This window comes from Silurus meridionalis, chromosome 22 (genome assembly GCF_014805685.1).
Source record: "Silurus meridionalis isolate SWU-2019-XX chromosome 22, ASM1480568v1, whole genome shotgun sequence".
Lineage (NCBI taxonomy): Eukaryota > Metazoa > Chordata > Actinopteri > Siluriformes > Siluridae > Silurus > Silurus meridionalis.
In genome coordinates this window covers 12,080,277-12,097,827 of record NC_060905.1, presented here as the reverse complement: position 1 = coordinate 12,097,827, position 17,551 = coordinate 12,080,277, and the positions used below count along the sequence as shown (strand labels likewise).

General features: G+C 37.3%; 1 protein-coding gene across 1 annotated transcript; it reads left to right on the top strand.

The window, feature by feature from the left end:
- The first annotated feature begins 211 nt into the window (after positions 1-211).
- Positions 212-15,255, top strand: mfsd2ab (major facilitator superfamily domain containing 2ab). Its single transcript, XM_046835189.1, has 14 exons — positions 212-470; positions 2,177-2,302; positions 4,166-4,290; positions 6,806-6,929; positions 7,032-7,110; positions 7,736-7,905; positions 8,024-8,114; positions 8,671-8,786; positions 8,975-9,058; positions 9,666-9,749; positions 9,883-9,995; positions 10,098-10,241; positions 13,023-13,199; positions 13,701-15,255. Exons 1-14 carry the CDS (start codon positions 390-392, stop codon positions 13,753-13,755), a joined length of 1,569 nt encoding a protein of 522 aa, XP_046691145.1. The 5' UTR covers positions 212-389; the 3' UTR covers positions 13,756-15,255.
- The last annotated feature ends 2,296 nt before the right edge of the window (positions 15,256-17,551 follow it).

Below are 17,551 nucleotides of genomic sequence, written 5' to 3'. Positions count from 1 at the left end.
ACGAGCTGCTTCACTGCGAAGCCACAGGATGTATGTTTGATGGGTGTTAGGTGGTTTTGGAAGGGCTTCCTTTTTTTTTCCACGTGAGATGCGCGTAAAAGCCACTCACTCCGGAAGTCGAGCCTCCGTGACGAGTCGTTACGTTGCATGGTGCGATACGAGCGATGGGCGGAGCTACAGGCGACGCGTGAGGCAGAGGGGAAGTGCTCTCGTGTATTTTAATGAGCCGGCTCGGGGACGCGCACAGTTCGACGTGTAGTAGATCTCGTTCATTAGAGTTACGCTTTCTATAGGACGCACAAATACATACACGTTATTTCAAAATTAATTTAAAACACTAGTAGTTTAAATATATACATATATATTATTATATATCAAGTGTCTCCACGATGGCCCGAGGAGAAGGAGCTGAGCAGTATTCCAACGCCAGTCTGCTGAGGAAAGCCGACAAAGTCACACCCTCTTCTAAGGTCATTTTTATTCACCAAATGTTCTTTAACGTAGATTAATTGCGAAATTATAAATAAGAGTAGATTAATTTTGGGTTTAATTTGGCGTTTTTGTGTCACAGGAAAGACTCATGCTGTTCATTCATGCTCCACTGTCCTGTGCTGATGGGCGTGGGGGCTTCTTAGTGCCTGTACACTATTTTATGGGTTTTTTTCAGAGATAATAAAAGCACATCGTCTTTAGAAGGTTTTAAAAAATGTCTATTTATTTCTTCATTTTTCGTTCTCATTTGAAAATCTGTTTGGATTTCAAAAGTGCCGCCTTTTCCTTTATCATCAATGGACCGAATTCTTTTTATATATTTTCAGTGTTTTTTTTTTTTTTTTTAATTCATCACTAAAATATCTATGGTTTCTATAACGGATACAACTCGGCTTATATTAAATCACGATACACGTGTGTATTTGTGTGTATATATATATATATATTAAGCGAGTCATGTGATGCTGTGTGTCTATATACAGATGCTGTGCTACGTGTCATATCCTCGAGTGGCTCGCGCTCACGTCACCAAAAACTTAATGAATCTCTTTTCCTTTCCGTAATCAGAGTAGTTTAACTGCATCAATAAATTGCATGGCCTTTTAATGTGATCGACTTGCTGCACCACACTGTACACTTATTTTTTTTTTAACAAAAGACAAAGAAGTGTGCTTTTTTCCCCTCGAGATACCTGTGCAAACATTTCTGTATTTATAGTGGTATGATGGTGTGACTGCACGAGACCAAACCTTTTCACTTAATCGAGGATTTCATGTTAACATTACAAGTTTACCAGTGTATGTTTTTTTTTCGGTAATGTTTTGAAGTTTTGCCCCCATTTTGGTGAAACTATGTGTGTGTAGAGTGGATTGTGGTGTGTGTGTGTGTGTGTGTGTGTGTGTAAATATTAGTGCAACGAAAATGAGTTTGTAAGTGCTTAGTTTTGCATCACAGACCACATTGTAGATATGCTATAACAGTCACACTGCATTGCGGACGGATGCGAGGGTCATTCCTTGATGGTTGATGACTTTTTCATTAACGTTCAGGTTCCATGAATCACGAAAGTTCATGTAATCGTGCGAGTGTATTTTGGAGATAATGCAGAAGTGAGGAATTTCCTGTGAGAAAAGCACCACCAGCAACTTTGCAAGGAAAAGTGTGAACCACCGTACTGAAACTGTTCAGTCTTAGACCATAAGATCAGTGGTTTAATTTTTGCCTTTCAAATTTTAGGCCCGGATCAGTGCACCTTCAAAACAGACTTATCTTTAATCAGTGTTGATGTCAGTTACTATGTATGTTTTATTTGATCAGCCTGCCTTTGTTTCTGGATCACGATTAGTTGTGTCCTCAGAGGTGTGTGCTTGTGTACTGCATAACAGAAAGTATATGTGGCCAGTCAGTATAAGGTCAGTAAATTGTCTGGTGTACATACACACGTTATAGTCAGGACAATACTGTGGCACCCGGAAACGCTGATTAATTAAAATGATTTGGCTTTTGTTACAAAAGTATGCTGCTTTGCCACTTATTGTTTCATTTGAAATAATTAAAATGTTTGTGTCCGATCTACAAGGCAATGATGACTGGGAAATGAAGACAATGAGACTTATTCCTATCTTTCTTCCATACAGACTTTTATTTATTATTAAATGTAATGTTTCTTTCTTTTTTTTTCCAGACGGAGCCCAAACGTCACTTGTCAGTTTGCAATAAGCTCTGTTACGCTATAGGAGGAGCGCCTTATCAGGTCACAGGATGTGCTTTGGGTTTTTTCCTCCAGATCTATCTCCTGGATATTGCTCTGGTGAGTTTTAATGTTTTTTAAAAAAGCCTCATTATTAGTTTCTCCTGAGAAAAAGGATTGATCTTAGCGAGCTGAGCTTTATTGCATGAGGATATGGAATGCTGCACCTTGACACACCCTATCCACAAAAACTTTACTGTGACTAATGAAATGGCATGTCATGAATCTTCTAAGACGTGTTTTATATTTACATTCAGGATGTATTGGTTTTTGTTTTTTAAATCAGGCTTGCATATAGTTAAGAACAACTGTACATGCGTTTTGATATTTTCACAATAGCGAGCAGTCAGTCAGCTTAGTTTTTAACCCTATGCTGATACCTGGGAACAGGCAGAAATTTCTGTTTATGCTTCGTTAGTGGGTGCATGTGTTAATACTAGAACCATGAAGTTATTCATTTATGATGCATAAACCAAAATCCAAGTTTGCTTTTAATGGACTTCGGGACTTCTCAATGGCACTTATACCCCACTTTATGAGCTTGTATTTTAACTTCAGGGGCCAGTAACGCCACTCTGCCCCACTCACAAGAAGGTGACAGCCCCACACACACACACACACAATGGAGGCATTGTGCTGGAACATTAATAGGTTTAAATAAAGTTATACTCTGCTGTTAAACAAATAGGGAATTACTATGGCATTAACAGGCTTGTTGACCAGATTACACACAAACACTATTGGCTCAAGGAACACTGTAATATTTATTATGTTTCCAAGGAAAAGGCAAGCAACGCCCCCAAGGTCATTGGTGCTCTGGGTATTTTCTGACTTTTGCAAAAGGTCACTGTAGTTAATTTCTTGCCCCGCCTGGTTTATCTGTGCCAGAACATTTAACCATTCAGAGCTGTGGCATGTGAAGGTATGGTAGCCTGTGCTAGAAGAAATTCACAAAGCATTTGTATTTCTACAAGACTGACAGAAGTACCCATGGGAAAGCACTTTGCGTATGTATGTGTGCACATATATGTGAGTGCGCATAGTGTGTGTGTGTGTGTGTGTGTGTGTGTGTGTGTGTGTGTGTGTGTGTGTGTGTGTGTGTGTGTGTGTGTGTGTGTGTGTGTATATATATCTCCCCACTGGCAGTCTAAGTGCTAATGGTACTTTTTAGAAGTGTTGTTATGGACTATACATATCTCTTAATACAGCTCTCAGGCAAAAATCATGTCTATGCCCAGGACAATAAATTGAAAAAGCAGGTTATTCCTGTCAAACTTTTTGCAAACTGGCACACAAAAGGTAAAATTTGACAAACCTTTGTTCTTAAATTGTTGTCCTTTAAAAGCAATCTTTCTTCATTTTCTTAACTAGTTTCAATATATCTAAATATTCAAACTCGGAATGTAAAATATATGGGTGCTGTCCTGTATAATTTGCAATTTACATAATAATTTCCATTTGGTAACAGGCCCCACTTCTTTCAAGGATGGGAATTTTAGCTAAAAAATTGAAATTTTAGAGCAAATAATCTTCCAAAAATATCTGTTTAATCTTTGAACAAAATTTTTTTTCTTGATGCAGTAGAGGTATGGTTATATGGTTAACCATAATAGCTTCATCAAATTAGACCTATTTTTATTTGGCTAGAGCTGTGATAAGTGCGCAATCTAAACAACATATATGAACGCTTTGCCGTTTATACTTATAAAGATGAATTACTGGTCAACAGAGGGATATTGTGCGTGATGCTGTGTCTGCTTCCCTACTGCATTAACTGCACATTCCTTAGACATTTCTCCAGAATTAACATGTTAATGTGTTGTGGATTTATGACTAGAATGTTGTCTGTTTAGAATGTATTTGTTGATGCTCAAATGCGCTGTTTGTTTACGGCCTTGATTGTTCCCCCTCTCTGCTCTTTAGCTGGATCCATTCTATGCCTCCATTATCCTGTTCGTGGGACGAGCCTGGGATGCCATCACCGACCCCACTGTGGGATTCCTAATCAGCCGGACTCCATGGACCAGATTTGGGAGAATGATGCCATGGTACTTTTTACTTATTCCCAATGTCTTTCTTTTTACCACACTGTTTTCAGTTTATTACACATGGAAGAATTTCATGTCTAATAAATTGACCAGGTGAAAAATCTTTATTCAAATCTTTGGTGCATTTCTAATCTTCATATTGGTGTCTGAATAGGATTTAAAATTTCCCTCCCTTCCTGATTGTAATGGTGCCCTGAAGGACTTTTTTGAGACGAGCCCCTGCCGAGGCTCCTCTTTTGAATAATTGGTTTACTAACTTTAACGCCACCCCTCACCTCCCCCCTGTGGATAAGAATGAAACTCACTGCACAAGGCTATTTTAGCGAGGGCATCTTGGGCAATGGATTGAACCTGGTTGGCAGTGTAGGATCTCTCACAAGATTCTGTAAAACTAGACATTAGTTCATTTGTTCCACTGGGTTTAAAATGTCATGGGAGAGTGTTAATTCTGTTGCCAAGTCAGCTTGGTGGCCTTGACTGTGTGAGAAAGTCAAAAAGCTCATTAGAGGCTGAGTTATAGATTTTAAAAGGTTAAGAGGACTGGAGCTGGAAAAGGGCTTTTCAGTAGTGGTTAAAATCCATTTAGGGCAGCTAAAGGTTTGCCAAGTCAGTGGGTTATGCCAGATCTTTTGGTGCTAAAGGAAATATCTGCACCTGGTGCTTGCCTGAGAAAATTGTTTAGTGACACAATGCAGCTGTTTTGTTTTGCCTTTGGGGTTCTGGGTGTATTTGTCCACTGTAATCGAATATGGCAGTATAACAAGCCGTGTTGCTTTCTAATCATGTCACAAAAAACGTGGGAAAAGTAACGAGGCTGTACGGCATCTGGTTTTAGGAACCATGGAATATTTAAGATGCCTCGCCTAGCTTCGTGGGTTGGATAAGGCAGAGCTTCAGCTTGGGCTGATGCTGCTTCCACATTACCGCTTCCAATTTTGTGGCGAGGTCACCGACCTTGGAAGTGCCCATCCCCCTTTCTCTGGTTCATTCTTGCACGCCTGTTTCATTGAACGTATGCTCATGGAACGTATAGCCGGCTGTTGGTGTGCCAATTGTTGGGCGTAATAATGAATAAATTAATGATTTCCCAAAGCTCTCAAAAACACTTTTTTCCATTTATTTACCATTGGTAGGATGGTTAATAGGATATTCTTTCCTCTTTTATTAAAACACATTCATAGTTTTAGCCATGACATTTTGAAATGAATGCTGTTTAATAAGGGTGTATATTTTAGCTTGAACATTTTGTAATGCTAGCTGGCTTTTTTTGTTTTTTAATGTAAATGAATGGGAAATAATACTGAATGTTCAGCTTTCTATATTATCAAATCTGAAAATAAGACACGTAATTTGATAGAGAATATTCCACTACGGTTGCATGCATGCTGTGTGAGAGAGAGAGAGAGAGAGAGAGACAGAGACAGAGAGAGAGAGAGCGCGCGCGCAAGCGAGAGATTTACTTTTTTAGAGGGGGGGGCCGGTTGCGAGTGTTGCGAGACATCCGAATTCCAAAGCTGTGAGTGGTCCAGCCTACAACACACCACTGATTATCCACCAATCAGAGGTAGAGCCTTGTGGGGTTACTTCAGTTCAAAAAGAATGAAAACTAAATGTTTGTCATCAAACAGCTAGTTGCTGCAGCAACAATTAATCATAGTGTTGCCTGTCTTCAGGATCTATTAAATACAAATTATTGATTTAAGGTTTAGTGAATAAACATTAAATAAAGAAAAATAAAAATGAATCTGAATCACTAAACTAAATGCTGCAATGGAATTAGAGGTTGGGAGATGAACAAAAATTGAACATATGAGTGGTAGATATGCAACTACAGCGGTATGCAATGTAATATAACAGCTCCTGTGTTTTCAGATGTCAGTGCATTTACTAAAGCAATAATTTGCTCATTGCATGCTTGTGGTGTGATGACTGTCTTAAACTAAATGAGAAAGGCAGACTTGCTTTCAAATGAAACTAACAAATGCGAGACAGAACTGTGGACTGACCACAGATTGTGGTTTATTGTGCCTATGTGCATTAGCCAAACACAGCTGGAGAATAACTTTTGATCCTTTTTTTAGCAATTGAGTCACCTTTTGTTATTAATGTTATTTTCCGTCTCTGACCTAATCTATTCAGACAAATACAACTCTTCCCAAACCTGTTCAGAAAACCAGTTTCTTATACTCGTCTCAGATTTTTTCCCTTATGATGACATACACCCACCCATCCTTTTCTTTTCTGCATCATGTACATTCCTGTAACATGAGTGTGTAATAGGAAGTGTGCAGCAATTACAGGAAGTGACCCAAGACATTTCCCTTAATGAAATGGACAGCTACTGTTCATGGTTAAGTTATAGTCTAGAGCAGACGAAGGATATGACAAAATGGAGAGTTTTGTGCTTTGGTGTTAAGTGGTTTGGTTTTTTTTATTTTATTTATTTATTAAATCTTTTTTGGTGCAATGATTCTAAAACTGGTGTTGTAATTTCCTCTTATCCATTTCTTTACAGGATCATTCTGTCTACTCCATTTGCAGTTATTTCCTACTTTCTCATCTGGTATGTGCCTCCTGTTGAACAGGGCAAAGTATTCTGGTACCTTATATTCTACTGCCTCTTCCAGACTCTACAAACAGTGCGTATCTTCTAACATTATTATTCTGCATACAAACACCCTGTAGTGCATTTGTGAGTGAAAATCGTTCAACCTACTCTCGTCATGATTTTTGTATTGCAGTGCTTCCATGTGCCTTACTCAGCCCTTACCATGTTCATCAGTACAGAACAGAAGGAGAGGGATTCAGCCACAGCCTATCGTAAGTATTAAAAGGTGCCAGAAACAGTGAATGAGTCATGATCATGTGCAGTTTTGATTTAGAGACCTGCCCTAAACACACAACGTTTTCATTCATCCCAAAGCGGTAGGCTGAAAAAAGGCAGTCAAAACACTTTTTGTGTAGTTTAGAGCAACACACCCACATTCTGATGTTGAAGATTTGGCATTAATCTGCTATTGAAGCATGTGAATTCTAAAACAATTTTAACAAATGTTACTAGTTACATTTATTTTAATTTAATAATAATAATTCAAAAATCACATAGAAATCGATTTCGAACAGACACAGTCTCAGATTATGCTCAACATATAGTGCACTTCTACAAAGGCGCTATGCTTTGCTCGCTTCCTGCCCTTTGTGGTTTGTGCTACCGAAACATAGTGTAGTTAATATTCTAATAGATTTAGAATTGAAATGATAACATTATTATAAGAATGCTAACAATTAATAGAATGAGCACATTAGTACACACTAGCTGGCAATACAGCTGCTGTTACACAAATGTTTACAATACCTGACCAATCAGATATGTGCTGTAAACGTTGATCATGCGCTAGCTTTCTGCTCCATACCTCTCCTCGTCATTGCCACATTTCCCATTCAGGTATGACTGTGGAGGTTTTGGGGACACTCATTGGCACTGGAATCCAAGGGCAGATTGTAGGAATGGCCAATGCACCCTGTATTCCAGTTGGGAATGATCTTAACTCCACTTCCCAGAACTTTGGATCTGATGTCAACACCAGCCAACCACACATTTCCCTGGAACAAACAGTAAGTCCTAGCGCTCTGGGGGCAATGTATTGCTGTTTTAAGAGTGAACTGGTTTAAAGTGTATATTACTCTTCTTGGAAATGTTTAACCCATTACCCCATCTGTATTCTTTTCTCAGAGACAGGCTTACATGATCGCATCGGGAGTTATTTGCGCCATCTACGTCCTCTGTGCCATAGTTCTCTTCTTTGGTGTGAAGGAGTGCAAAGGTAACCCAGAATTGTTTCTCATGTTTTCACAGAAATACACCTTGTTCACACCCTGATATTCTTTTCATATAAACAAATTAAGTTCTTCATTAGAAATGTAGTCCTGTTCACAGGTTGAAAATAGGACTCAATCGTTTTCACTAGTCTCAGGTTACTCTGAGGCAGTGGCTGGCACCCAGACAGGTTTGTGGGCCTGAGAATGGCACTGAGTAAACCGATAGGAGTTCAGAGATGCATCTGAAAAAAGGATTACTGTAAAAGATAGTGTTGCAGTTTGTTAGCTCATTGAGGGGAAAAAGCATTTAAACAAAGTAGTCTTTGTAGATCTGGATCAGCCTGGGGCAGAGGAAAGCACAGAACGGGAACTGAATACCTTCAGTCAAGAGTGTTTACTGCTGAACAATTCACACACTGTTAGTATTTGTGCTATACATAGGGTTTGGGTGACATTTTGAGGTGGATTAAGCGCTTACATTGACTCCATTACATTTCACATGAATTACAGTCAATATAATCAAAACCTCAACCTCTCAATTATCCTGTCTTGTTTTGACAGAAACCTCAACCCGCTCGGAGCGCATGTCCTTCTTCCGGGGCATACGTCTGGTAATGGGCCATGGTCCATATGCCAAGCTGGTTATTGGCTTCCTCTTCACCTCACTGGCTTTTATGGTGAGTGTTACACCTGTTTTAAATAGGGGTGTTTTCATGGGATTTGGTTCGGACGCTTTCTGAGGCAAAAGCCACAGACCAACATGACTGACTATAGATATCTTTGGCCGTATGTATTATTTTATTAGGATTTGCAAGTAGGGTTTTTTTAAATAAATCAAAAATAAATAAAAAATGTTTGTGTGCAGCTCCTGGAGGGCAACTTTGCTCTTTTCTGTTCCTACACCCTGGGCTTCAGAGATGACTTTCAAAATGTCTTGCTGGTCGTCATGGTGAGTGCTGTTTTTAAATTAATAGCACAACAGACAGCATTTTAATTAAAACATTTTTTTTTTTTAATTCAAGAAGTAAGCAAATATGGTGTCTTTTGAGCTGGTAAAAGTTATTATTCAGCTAGGAAACTTTCAAAATAATAATTGATTATCCTTATTATTTGTAACTGCATCAATGTTTACTTTCAACTGCAGACTCAATGTCTCATTAATCTATAAAACAAATCTCTAAGTGATGCATCAGGTTTAGCTAGTTGCTTCAACTGACTTCCTGCTCAAATACGACTTGTCACTAAATGGGGATTAACAGCTAATACACACATTATAACACATCAACACATATACCCATGTTTTGAATAAGCATGCACACTTTGATGAAGGTTTTTTCAGCAGAAATGTACAGACTGATGTCAGAACTTAAAATCAGTATGAAGGAGGCAGCGGTTCAAATACTTTATCATCTTTATCAACCTCACCATATAATTACTGTCTTCCTCATAGTGGCTTTACTAGTATCAAAAGGCTGTAATAATTGCTCATAAGAGTGAAGGGTTTTAAGTCTTAGTCTTATCTTGTTTTAATCTGTTTTAATCCATTTTGTCTCCAGCTCTCTGCAACTCTCACCATCCCCTTCTGGCAGTGGTTCCTTTCTCGATTTGGAAAGAAAACCGCCGTTTATGTTGGGACTACTGTAAGTACTTGCATGACCATTTAAGACGTGTGACTTGCAGTGGTGTTTAAAAATAATGATTGTGATTATTTATAATCCAGTTGGCCAAGATTACTGATTTCAGTGCACTGATCTGGTACTTCTCATCTTGCAGATCGTGATTCCATTCATGATCACAATGGTCCTGCTGAAAAGTAATCTCATCGTGACCTATGTTATTGCCTTTGCTTCTGGAGTCAGCATTGCTGCAGCCTTCCTCCTACCCTGGTGAGTGTCAGCTAGTAAGAGAACCACTGATGCTGACTAAGAACACTTCCATAAACTAATGTGTGTGTGTGTGTGTGTGTGTGTGTGTGTGTGTGTGCGCAGGTCCATGCTTCCTGATGTGGTTGATGACTTCAAAGTGCTAAATCCTAAATCTCAGGGATATGAAGCCATCTTCTACTCGTTCTATGTGTTCTTCACCAAGTTTGCCTCTGGAGTTTCATTGGGAATTTCAACTCTAAGCCTTGAGTACGTCTGCACATCACACATCCTGTAAAATTTTTGCTAATACAGGTAGTCCCCGTCTTACGATGGATATGGGTCCTGATGATAACTTGAAAGTATTGTAAGTTGAGACATGGCCTAGCCTATCCAGAAGTCTTAAAAAATGATGATCAGTATGGGGGGGTATACTGTAATTTGTTAATAATTTAACACGGTTATGCAAAAACGGAGCAATTTTCAGTACCGTGTTTTATAAACTATACAGTATATAAGTGTAATGCAGTGAATGTGCGCTGGTGGACAAGTGCGGGCTCGCGAGCGTAGGACAACATACGCTGCTACGTTTGCCTGCAACGCTAAATATTTTCACAATTTTGTGGCATCACTGTTGTCATCGTAAGATCGAAAAATCGAACCATCATAACTCTGGGACCATCTGTTTTTTCAACCTGTGTGAACATTTCAAATGGGATATTAAATGAAGGATTAAGTAGATTAAGAGCTTTTTATGGTTCTTACCATAAACCATACACTATATGGACAAAAGTATTAGGACATCTGACCTTTCCTGCTATGTGATTCTTCTCCAAACTGTTAACACAAAGCTGAAGGCACACAATTGTACAGGGGGTCTTTGGATGCGGTATAATACATTTTCACGTTCACTTGAACTTAAAACTTGAACAGATTTTGGGTGGCCTGCTATAAAGCTCTGATCTCAATTCTACTGAACACCTTTGGAATGAATTGGAACACTGACTGCTCCTCAACCTACATCAGTACCTGACTTTACGAACACCCTTGTTGCTGATTTAACACAAATGTCTGCAAGCACACTCCCAAAATCTAGTAGAACATCTTCCCAGAAGAGTGGAGGGAATTATAAGAGCAAATTGGGACTAAATGTGGAATGCGATGCTCAAAAGGGGACATACCAGACTTATGACCAGGTGTTTGCAATCTTTTGGCAGTATTGTGTATACTCTAACTAGAAGTGCGATTCAACCATTTGCAGAGCTTGCACCTGTTTCTGGATAAAAAACATTCGGCTCTATAATTCAGAGCAGATGTCAGGAAGTAGGATTGGCACAGACCAGATCAATATTTATTAATTTGGAGATTATTCAGAAGGACCCTGCAATTTTAGTCTATCAGACATGTTCTGCTATAGGAGGAAACACAAACGCTTTATTCATACATGGTTTTCATGGGTTATGGAATTTCTGGAATATCAAGGTCTATTCTAGACATTAAAAGTTTTTTTACGTGTTTTGCCTTTAGTCGTAACTGTAGTGTGAGACACAGTGCAGCAAGTCTCACTTAACACTGGCAAAGACCCTGGAGCCTAAAATCTGTTGTGCCTGAAGCTTACTGAGTCCCACTGATCATACAGGTCATCAGAACAAAGTGGTATGTAGCTATAACTTTAGCTAGCTAGTTATAATTAAAAATAATTTTTAAAGTGTAGCCTATGCTAGGTAGCAGAGGTGGTCCCTGACAGAACTGAAAATGTAGTATATAGTATATAATTAGTTTGCGAGCTAATTACTGTTAACTCTTGACACATTCTTAGCCTCTGCAATCGGTATTTTGTCAGGTATTTAAACTCATAGATTTGTGTAAAAGTTTTCATCGATATTGTATTAATCTTGTAGGTTTATTGAAAAGATTGACAAGGCCCTGCAACATGTAAATGGATGGATTTAAAATGCTGTCTGTGGCTGTTTTTTTTCTGCTCAGTGCTCAGCACAACAGTGGCCTGTTTTTCCATTCATTATAGGTCATGGAAATTCAGCTTTTTAGTCAGAGAAAAGTCCGGGGAGACATTTGGAAACCCTGTTCATAGTAACTAATGGATTGAGAGAGATCTCTAGTTCACAGAAATATTTTATATGGTGCGTGTGTGTGCGTGCATGCGCGTGTGCGTCCGAGTGCGTGCGTGCGTGCGTGCGCGTGCGTGCGTGCGTGCGTGTTTGTTAGTAATCATACAGCTCTTCCAAGTTACCTGGGTTGGTCTTATGCAGTGGTTTATCGAAATCTGATCTCAGTCTTCTGTCTGGATGTGGTTTTATGTGAACAGAACTTTTTGATCTTCATCTTAGCACTAAAAAAAATGCAAGATTGCATCTTGCAATCTGTAAAACGGATCTCATGCAGATATTTTTGCACGTACCTTACAGTTGTTTGACTCATCATAGAATTATGTAACCTCAGCGAGCATTAACATGTAACTAGGGCTGCTGCTATTGATTATTCATCGATTAATCTGTACTTTTTACTTTTTTAGCAATTCTAACTAAGAGAAAATAAGACAGGTCTCTTAAAATGAACAATTAATAATTTTTTTTTTTCTTTTTATTTTAAATGTACATTTTCTATTTCCAAAAGTGCATACATTAATATCGGTAAAAAATAAAGCTATTTAGTGCATTGAATTGCCTTTAAAAACAAATATAGTGTGTTCAAAAATGCCTCCGCAGTGGCCACGTAGAGCAGGTTATTGGAAAAAATTTACTTAAAGAAACTCATAATTATTCCCACTTATGTTTTTGTTAATTAAATCTTGCACAGTATCGTGATGTGGTTTTCTTGACTCCAGAAAAGCTGCTTAAAATGTTTGTGTATTTATCATCAGTAGTAACGGTCCGTGGGAAACACAGTGCTCAGTGTTTAGTTAAATGGACTAAACGAAGCATTGAGACACATTCCTTTGCCTCAGAGAATTTTTGTAATCGAATTACTCGAGGAATCGTTACATGTAACTAATCCTTCTAAAAATCTTTTTGCTCCTCTTTTTCCAAATAGTTTTGCCGGTTATATAACGAGAGGTTGCACCCAGCCAGAAGCAGTGAATGTTACGCTGAAGGTTCTGGTTTCTGCTGCTCCAATTGCACTAATCATCATAGGACTGCTGATATTTACCACTTATCCAATTAACGAAGAGAGACGACAAGGAAACCGCAAACTGCTCAACGAGCAAAGGTAAGATCCATATACATGCACATACACTTCTTTCTCATATCACGACTATATTACGATGCTTTCAGACTTGCTTGTTTTTGTTAGTTTTTTTTAAGTAATGCACCAGGGTTTTTGATCATAGTGGAGTGTTTCCAATGTTAGAAATCTAAGAAAATGCTAAACATGCTCCTTTTTCAGCTGCAAATAAAAAACCAAGCATAGAGGACCGAGTGAGGGTGAAATATAAGTTCTGTTGTTGAAAAGAAAAAATCAACATGTTGACTAAAACCTTTCATTGGCAATGTTGCAATATACAATAGCAAGTACAAGCACATACAAGTTCAAAACACCAGCTTCTATTTTTGGGACTTTACCAATATGCAAGTGATTACTGTAACACTCTTTTGATTAGAAAGGTCCTGGTGAGCTTTAGCAGCTGTAATACCATCAAACGGTACTTCATCTTGCAAATTTTGAATTCACTATACAGTTCTCTAACTCTTTGTGTTTCTCTTGCTTTAGGGAGTTGGAGTCAGATGCAGATTCATTAGAAACCGAACTGGTCAATGTATTGTAACATCACAGAACACTGCAGAGGGTCTTCAAACTGGACAACCAAATATGGGACTTTCAGAGACTAATGAATCTCCTATAGAGGCATTCAGGCCAATTATGTTTACCCAGTTGTGATCGGAAAACTCCAGGTCACATTGCCTATCTGTGTCTGAAGGCTGCTCAACCACATGCAAGGCCAAAAGACTCTTTTCCTTTTTTTTCCCCTTTTAAACATGCACAAAAACTTGAAATGTGATATTGAGGTTTATGTTGCCAACATTAGTGCTACTCACCAGAACAGGATAAAAAAAAAAAACTGTCCTGAACTTGAAAAGCACAAAATACTTACACTGCACTAACATGTTTTCTACCTGGCTGATGATTGGGAGAAATCATTGTTGATCTTTCAAATAGGTTTCACCAAATCCAGGGTACGTACGTTTTTTTGTTTTTTTTAAATGAAACATGAAACATTGTTGTGAGGAATAATTCGCACTTTTGTAGTGTTACCAAATATAAACTTTATACAACACTACTTTATTACAGTGTACAGTGTTTAAAGACAACAGAGTACACTGCCATGTCAAGTTTTGAACAATATTTATTCAAACAATATTTGATGTCTGTGCGAAAGGCAGTTGTGGGATTTTAAACAAAACACAAGATCAGACTGCACCCTGTTGGGGGGCAATAACTCCAGTATTTGCACGAATTTTCTTGCCATTTCTTTAACCAAGATGTTTTTTCTTGGTGTAGTGACTTGGACAAGGTTGATCTTGTATAGTCGACTGCCTCCAATATGAGGAGAACAAAGCTCTTTAATTATTTAGTATTTTAAATAATGTGTTGGTTTGGTCATGTCAACATCCATGTAATGCCTCTTTTTAAGGGAAAGAAAAAGAAATGCTCTTGGAGCGAATGATGTCTCAACATTTAAGATTCTTATGGTGTTGCATCTTTGTTGTTTTACTGTGTTTTGTGTCTTAAATTTTTTTTGTGTATCTGCTGGCTATCCAAAAGTTTTAAGATGCCATAACGGAAGCACTAGTATTTTATTTAAGTATTGTTAATTATTGGGATTATTGTAGTGGATGACTGTATCTGTTCCTTTGACAGCGATTGTTTAAATATGGACCGATAAAAAGACTCTGCTGTTGATTATTTAAAAGCCAACGCTGGATTTAATCCTGAATTGCAGAATATAATTTTTTTTTTTTTTTTTTTTTTTGCATTTCATATTTTTTTACAAAAATCCCTTCATGACTTGTGGATATACATCAGTATATGGTGTCATATGTCATACATATATTAATGTTTTGATGAGGTCCTTACCTGTTTACTGCTAGCAGCAGTTTAACTGAAGTCTTGTACATATTTATGTGTAAATATGTATATAATGTTTGTACATTGTTTAAATATAAGGTGTTAATGATTGTGAAAAAAGGTTTTGTTTATTTGTGTAGTTATTTAAAGTCTTTGCATTGGAATCTGTAATGATTTAATAAATGCTTATTAACTCGTAGTTTTGAATTGTGTCCTTTTGTAAGGTTAAGATAGATTTTTTTTTTTTTTTCTTCTTCTATAAATCTAATATATATATGTGTGTGTGTGTGTGTGTAAGGTCCTGAAGTCCTGTCAACAATGAAAGCATCTCAGAACTCCTCCTGCCCTATAACTCTGCTTATTTCCTCCTTTAGTAAAATCATGATTGGAGACTTCTGTTATTCAAACTCCAAACCTAACCCACATATTCATGAATTATAAAGACTGATCTGGACTGTTAATAGTGTCAAGTCTGTTACAAATTTGGGCCGCAGTTTGCATGAACAGTTCTGCATTTAATCACCTTTCACTGAATTGTACACCACGCCAATGATTGAACTGTAATGAAACGATGAGGATTGGTTACCTTTTGAGATTGGTTCCTCTTAAGGTTTCTTTCTTGTGCTATCTCAGGGAGTTTTCTTTTCAGTGACCACTAGCTTGCTCATTAGAGATGAAAAATGTATTGACAATAAACCTTTACATTCTAAATTCATAACCTCCTTATCACTGTAAAGCTGCTTTGGGAGTCTGTTGTTAATAGCGTGATGCAAAATATCGCAACATTTTCAACTTTTTAGTTGAATATTTAGATCAGCAATCACAGATTTATCTGTATTCTGAGAGATAGATAGATAGATAGATAGATAGATAGATAGATAGATAGATAGATAGATAGATAGATATTAGGGGTGTAACAGTACACGTATTCGTGCCAAGAATCTTTCGGTACAGTGCTTTCAATGCAATCCTTTTTATGTGGAACATAGTTAATAGTGCCATCATTGACGAGTGGTAGACTGCAAGTTTGTTTAGTCTCGACCTCGCAGTTTGAGCGCATTTAAAAATATATATATATTTTCAAACTTGAAAACGTACACAATGATGCCAGAGGTATAAAAATAAACTAGAGTTAGCGCAGTGTCAAGTCAAGTTTATTTCTATAGAGCTTGTCACAACAGACAATGTCTCAAAGCAGCTTCACAGAAATCAACAGTCAAGGTGAATGGTGTGTATTTATCCCTGATGAGCAACCATGGTGACTGTGGCAAGGAAAAACTCCTTTAGATGTCATAAAGAAACCTTGAGAGGAACCAGACTCAAAAGGGGAACCATCCTCATTTGGGTGACATCAAGAGTGTGATCATAAATCTTAAACAATACTAACATGAGCACTGGACTGCAAGATTATAAGTAATGTTCTTTCTACAGTCTTATACAGTCATTGTCACTGTGTCACTGTGGTCACTCACTCCTACTGGAAATATGATTTGTTTTGCGCAACCATGAAAACACTAAAGAATCAATAGTGCTAGCGGTAGCCGCAATTCTGAAAAGGATTAAAGAGTAGAGATTTTTTTTTCTCTCGATTTTTTACAGTCACTACAAGTTTAATCCTGTATATGACAATGATTGTGACAAATAAAACCCTAATTTCAGAAATCATAGTGCTAGCGTTAGCCGCTAGCCACTTCCTGGTTAGCGGCTAACACTAGCGCTATGAGTACTTTTTTATGTCAATCTTTATTCATTTCTCTTAAAAGGAGAAAATCCTGACAATTCTGAATATGGAGGGAGTGAATGAATGAAGGATGGAAGGAATGAAGACATTTTTTAAAAATCTCCTGAAATAAGTAGAACAGTTAAGATCATATCTTTAGAAAATTAAATATGAAATGTGAAACACACACACACACATCTGTATCACCCAAATGAGGTCTAACAAATGTAAACTAATTAAATGTTTTCCATTTACTTAATTTAATTTAATACATTTTATTTGTGTCAATGTAACTGATTACTGAATTTAATCAATATAAAAAAAAGTGTATTGCATTAATTTGATTTATTCTATTTTTATAAAATATTATAAAATGTGATTTATTATTTAACCAAGCAAGATTTTATTAAAAATGTAAACTGTTTAAATGTTTATGATTACAAATGTTAATAATAATAAACTGCATTAATAAAAAAAAAATACAAGCAATTTTATGTCTTGCATTTCTTTACTTTTCTTTAAAATGATATGCTATTTAGGAAATTATCCATTCTTCCTCACAATTTCTCAGAATTGTGAGTTTATATTAAAAAAATTGCAATTGCAGGAAAAAAGTCAGAATTGTGAGATATAAACTCGCAATTCTGAGAAATAAAGTTTATTTCTTGCAATTGGCAATTCTTTTTTCTTGCAAGTCTGACTTGTCACACACTCACTGATGTGTCAAACATCTCTTCAAGTTTCTCACTCATTCTGCCTAAAGTATATATATTTT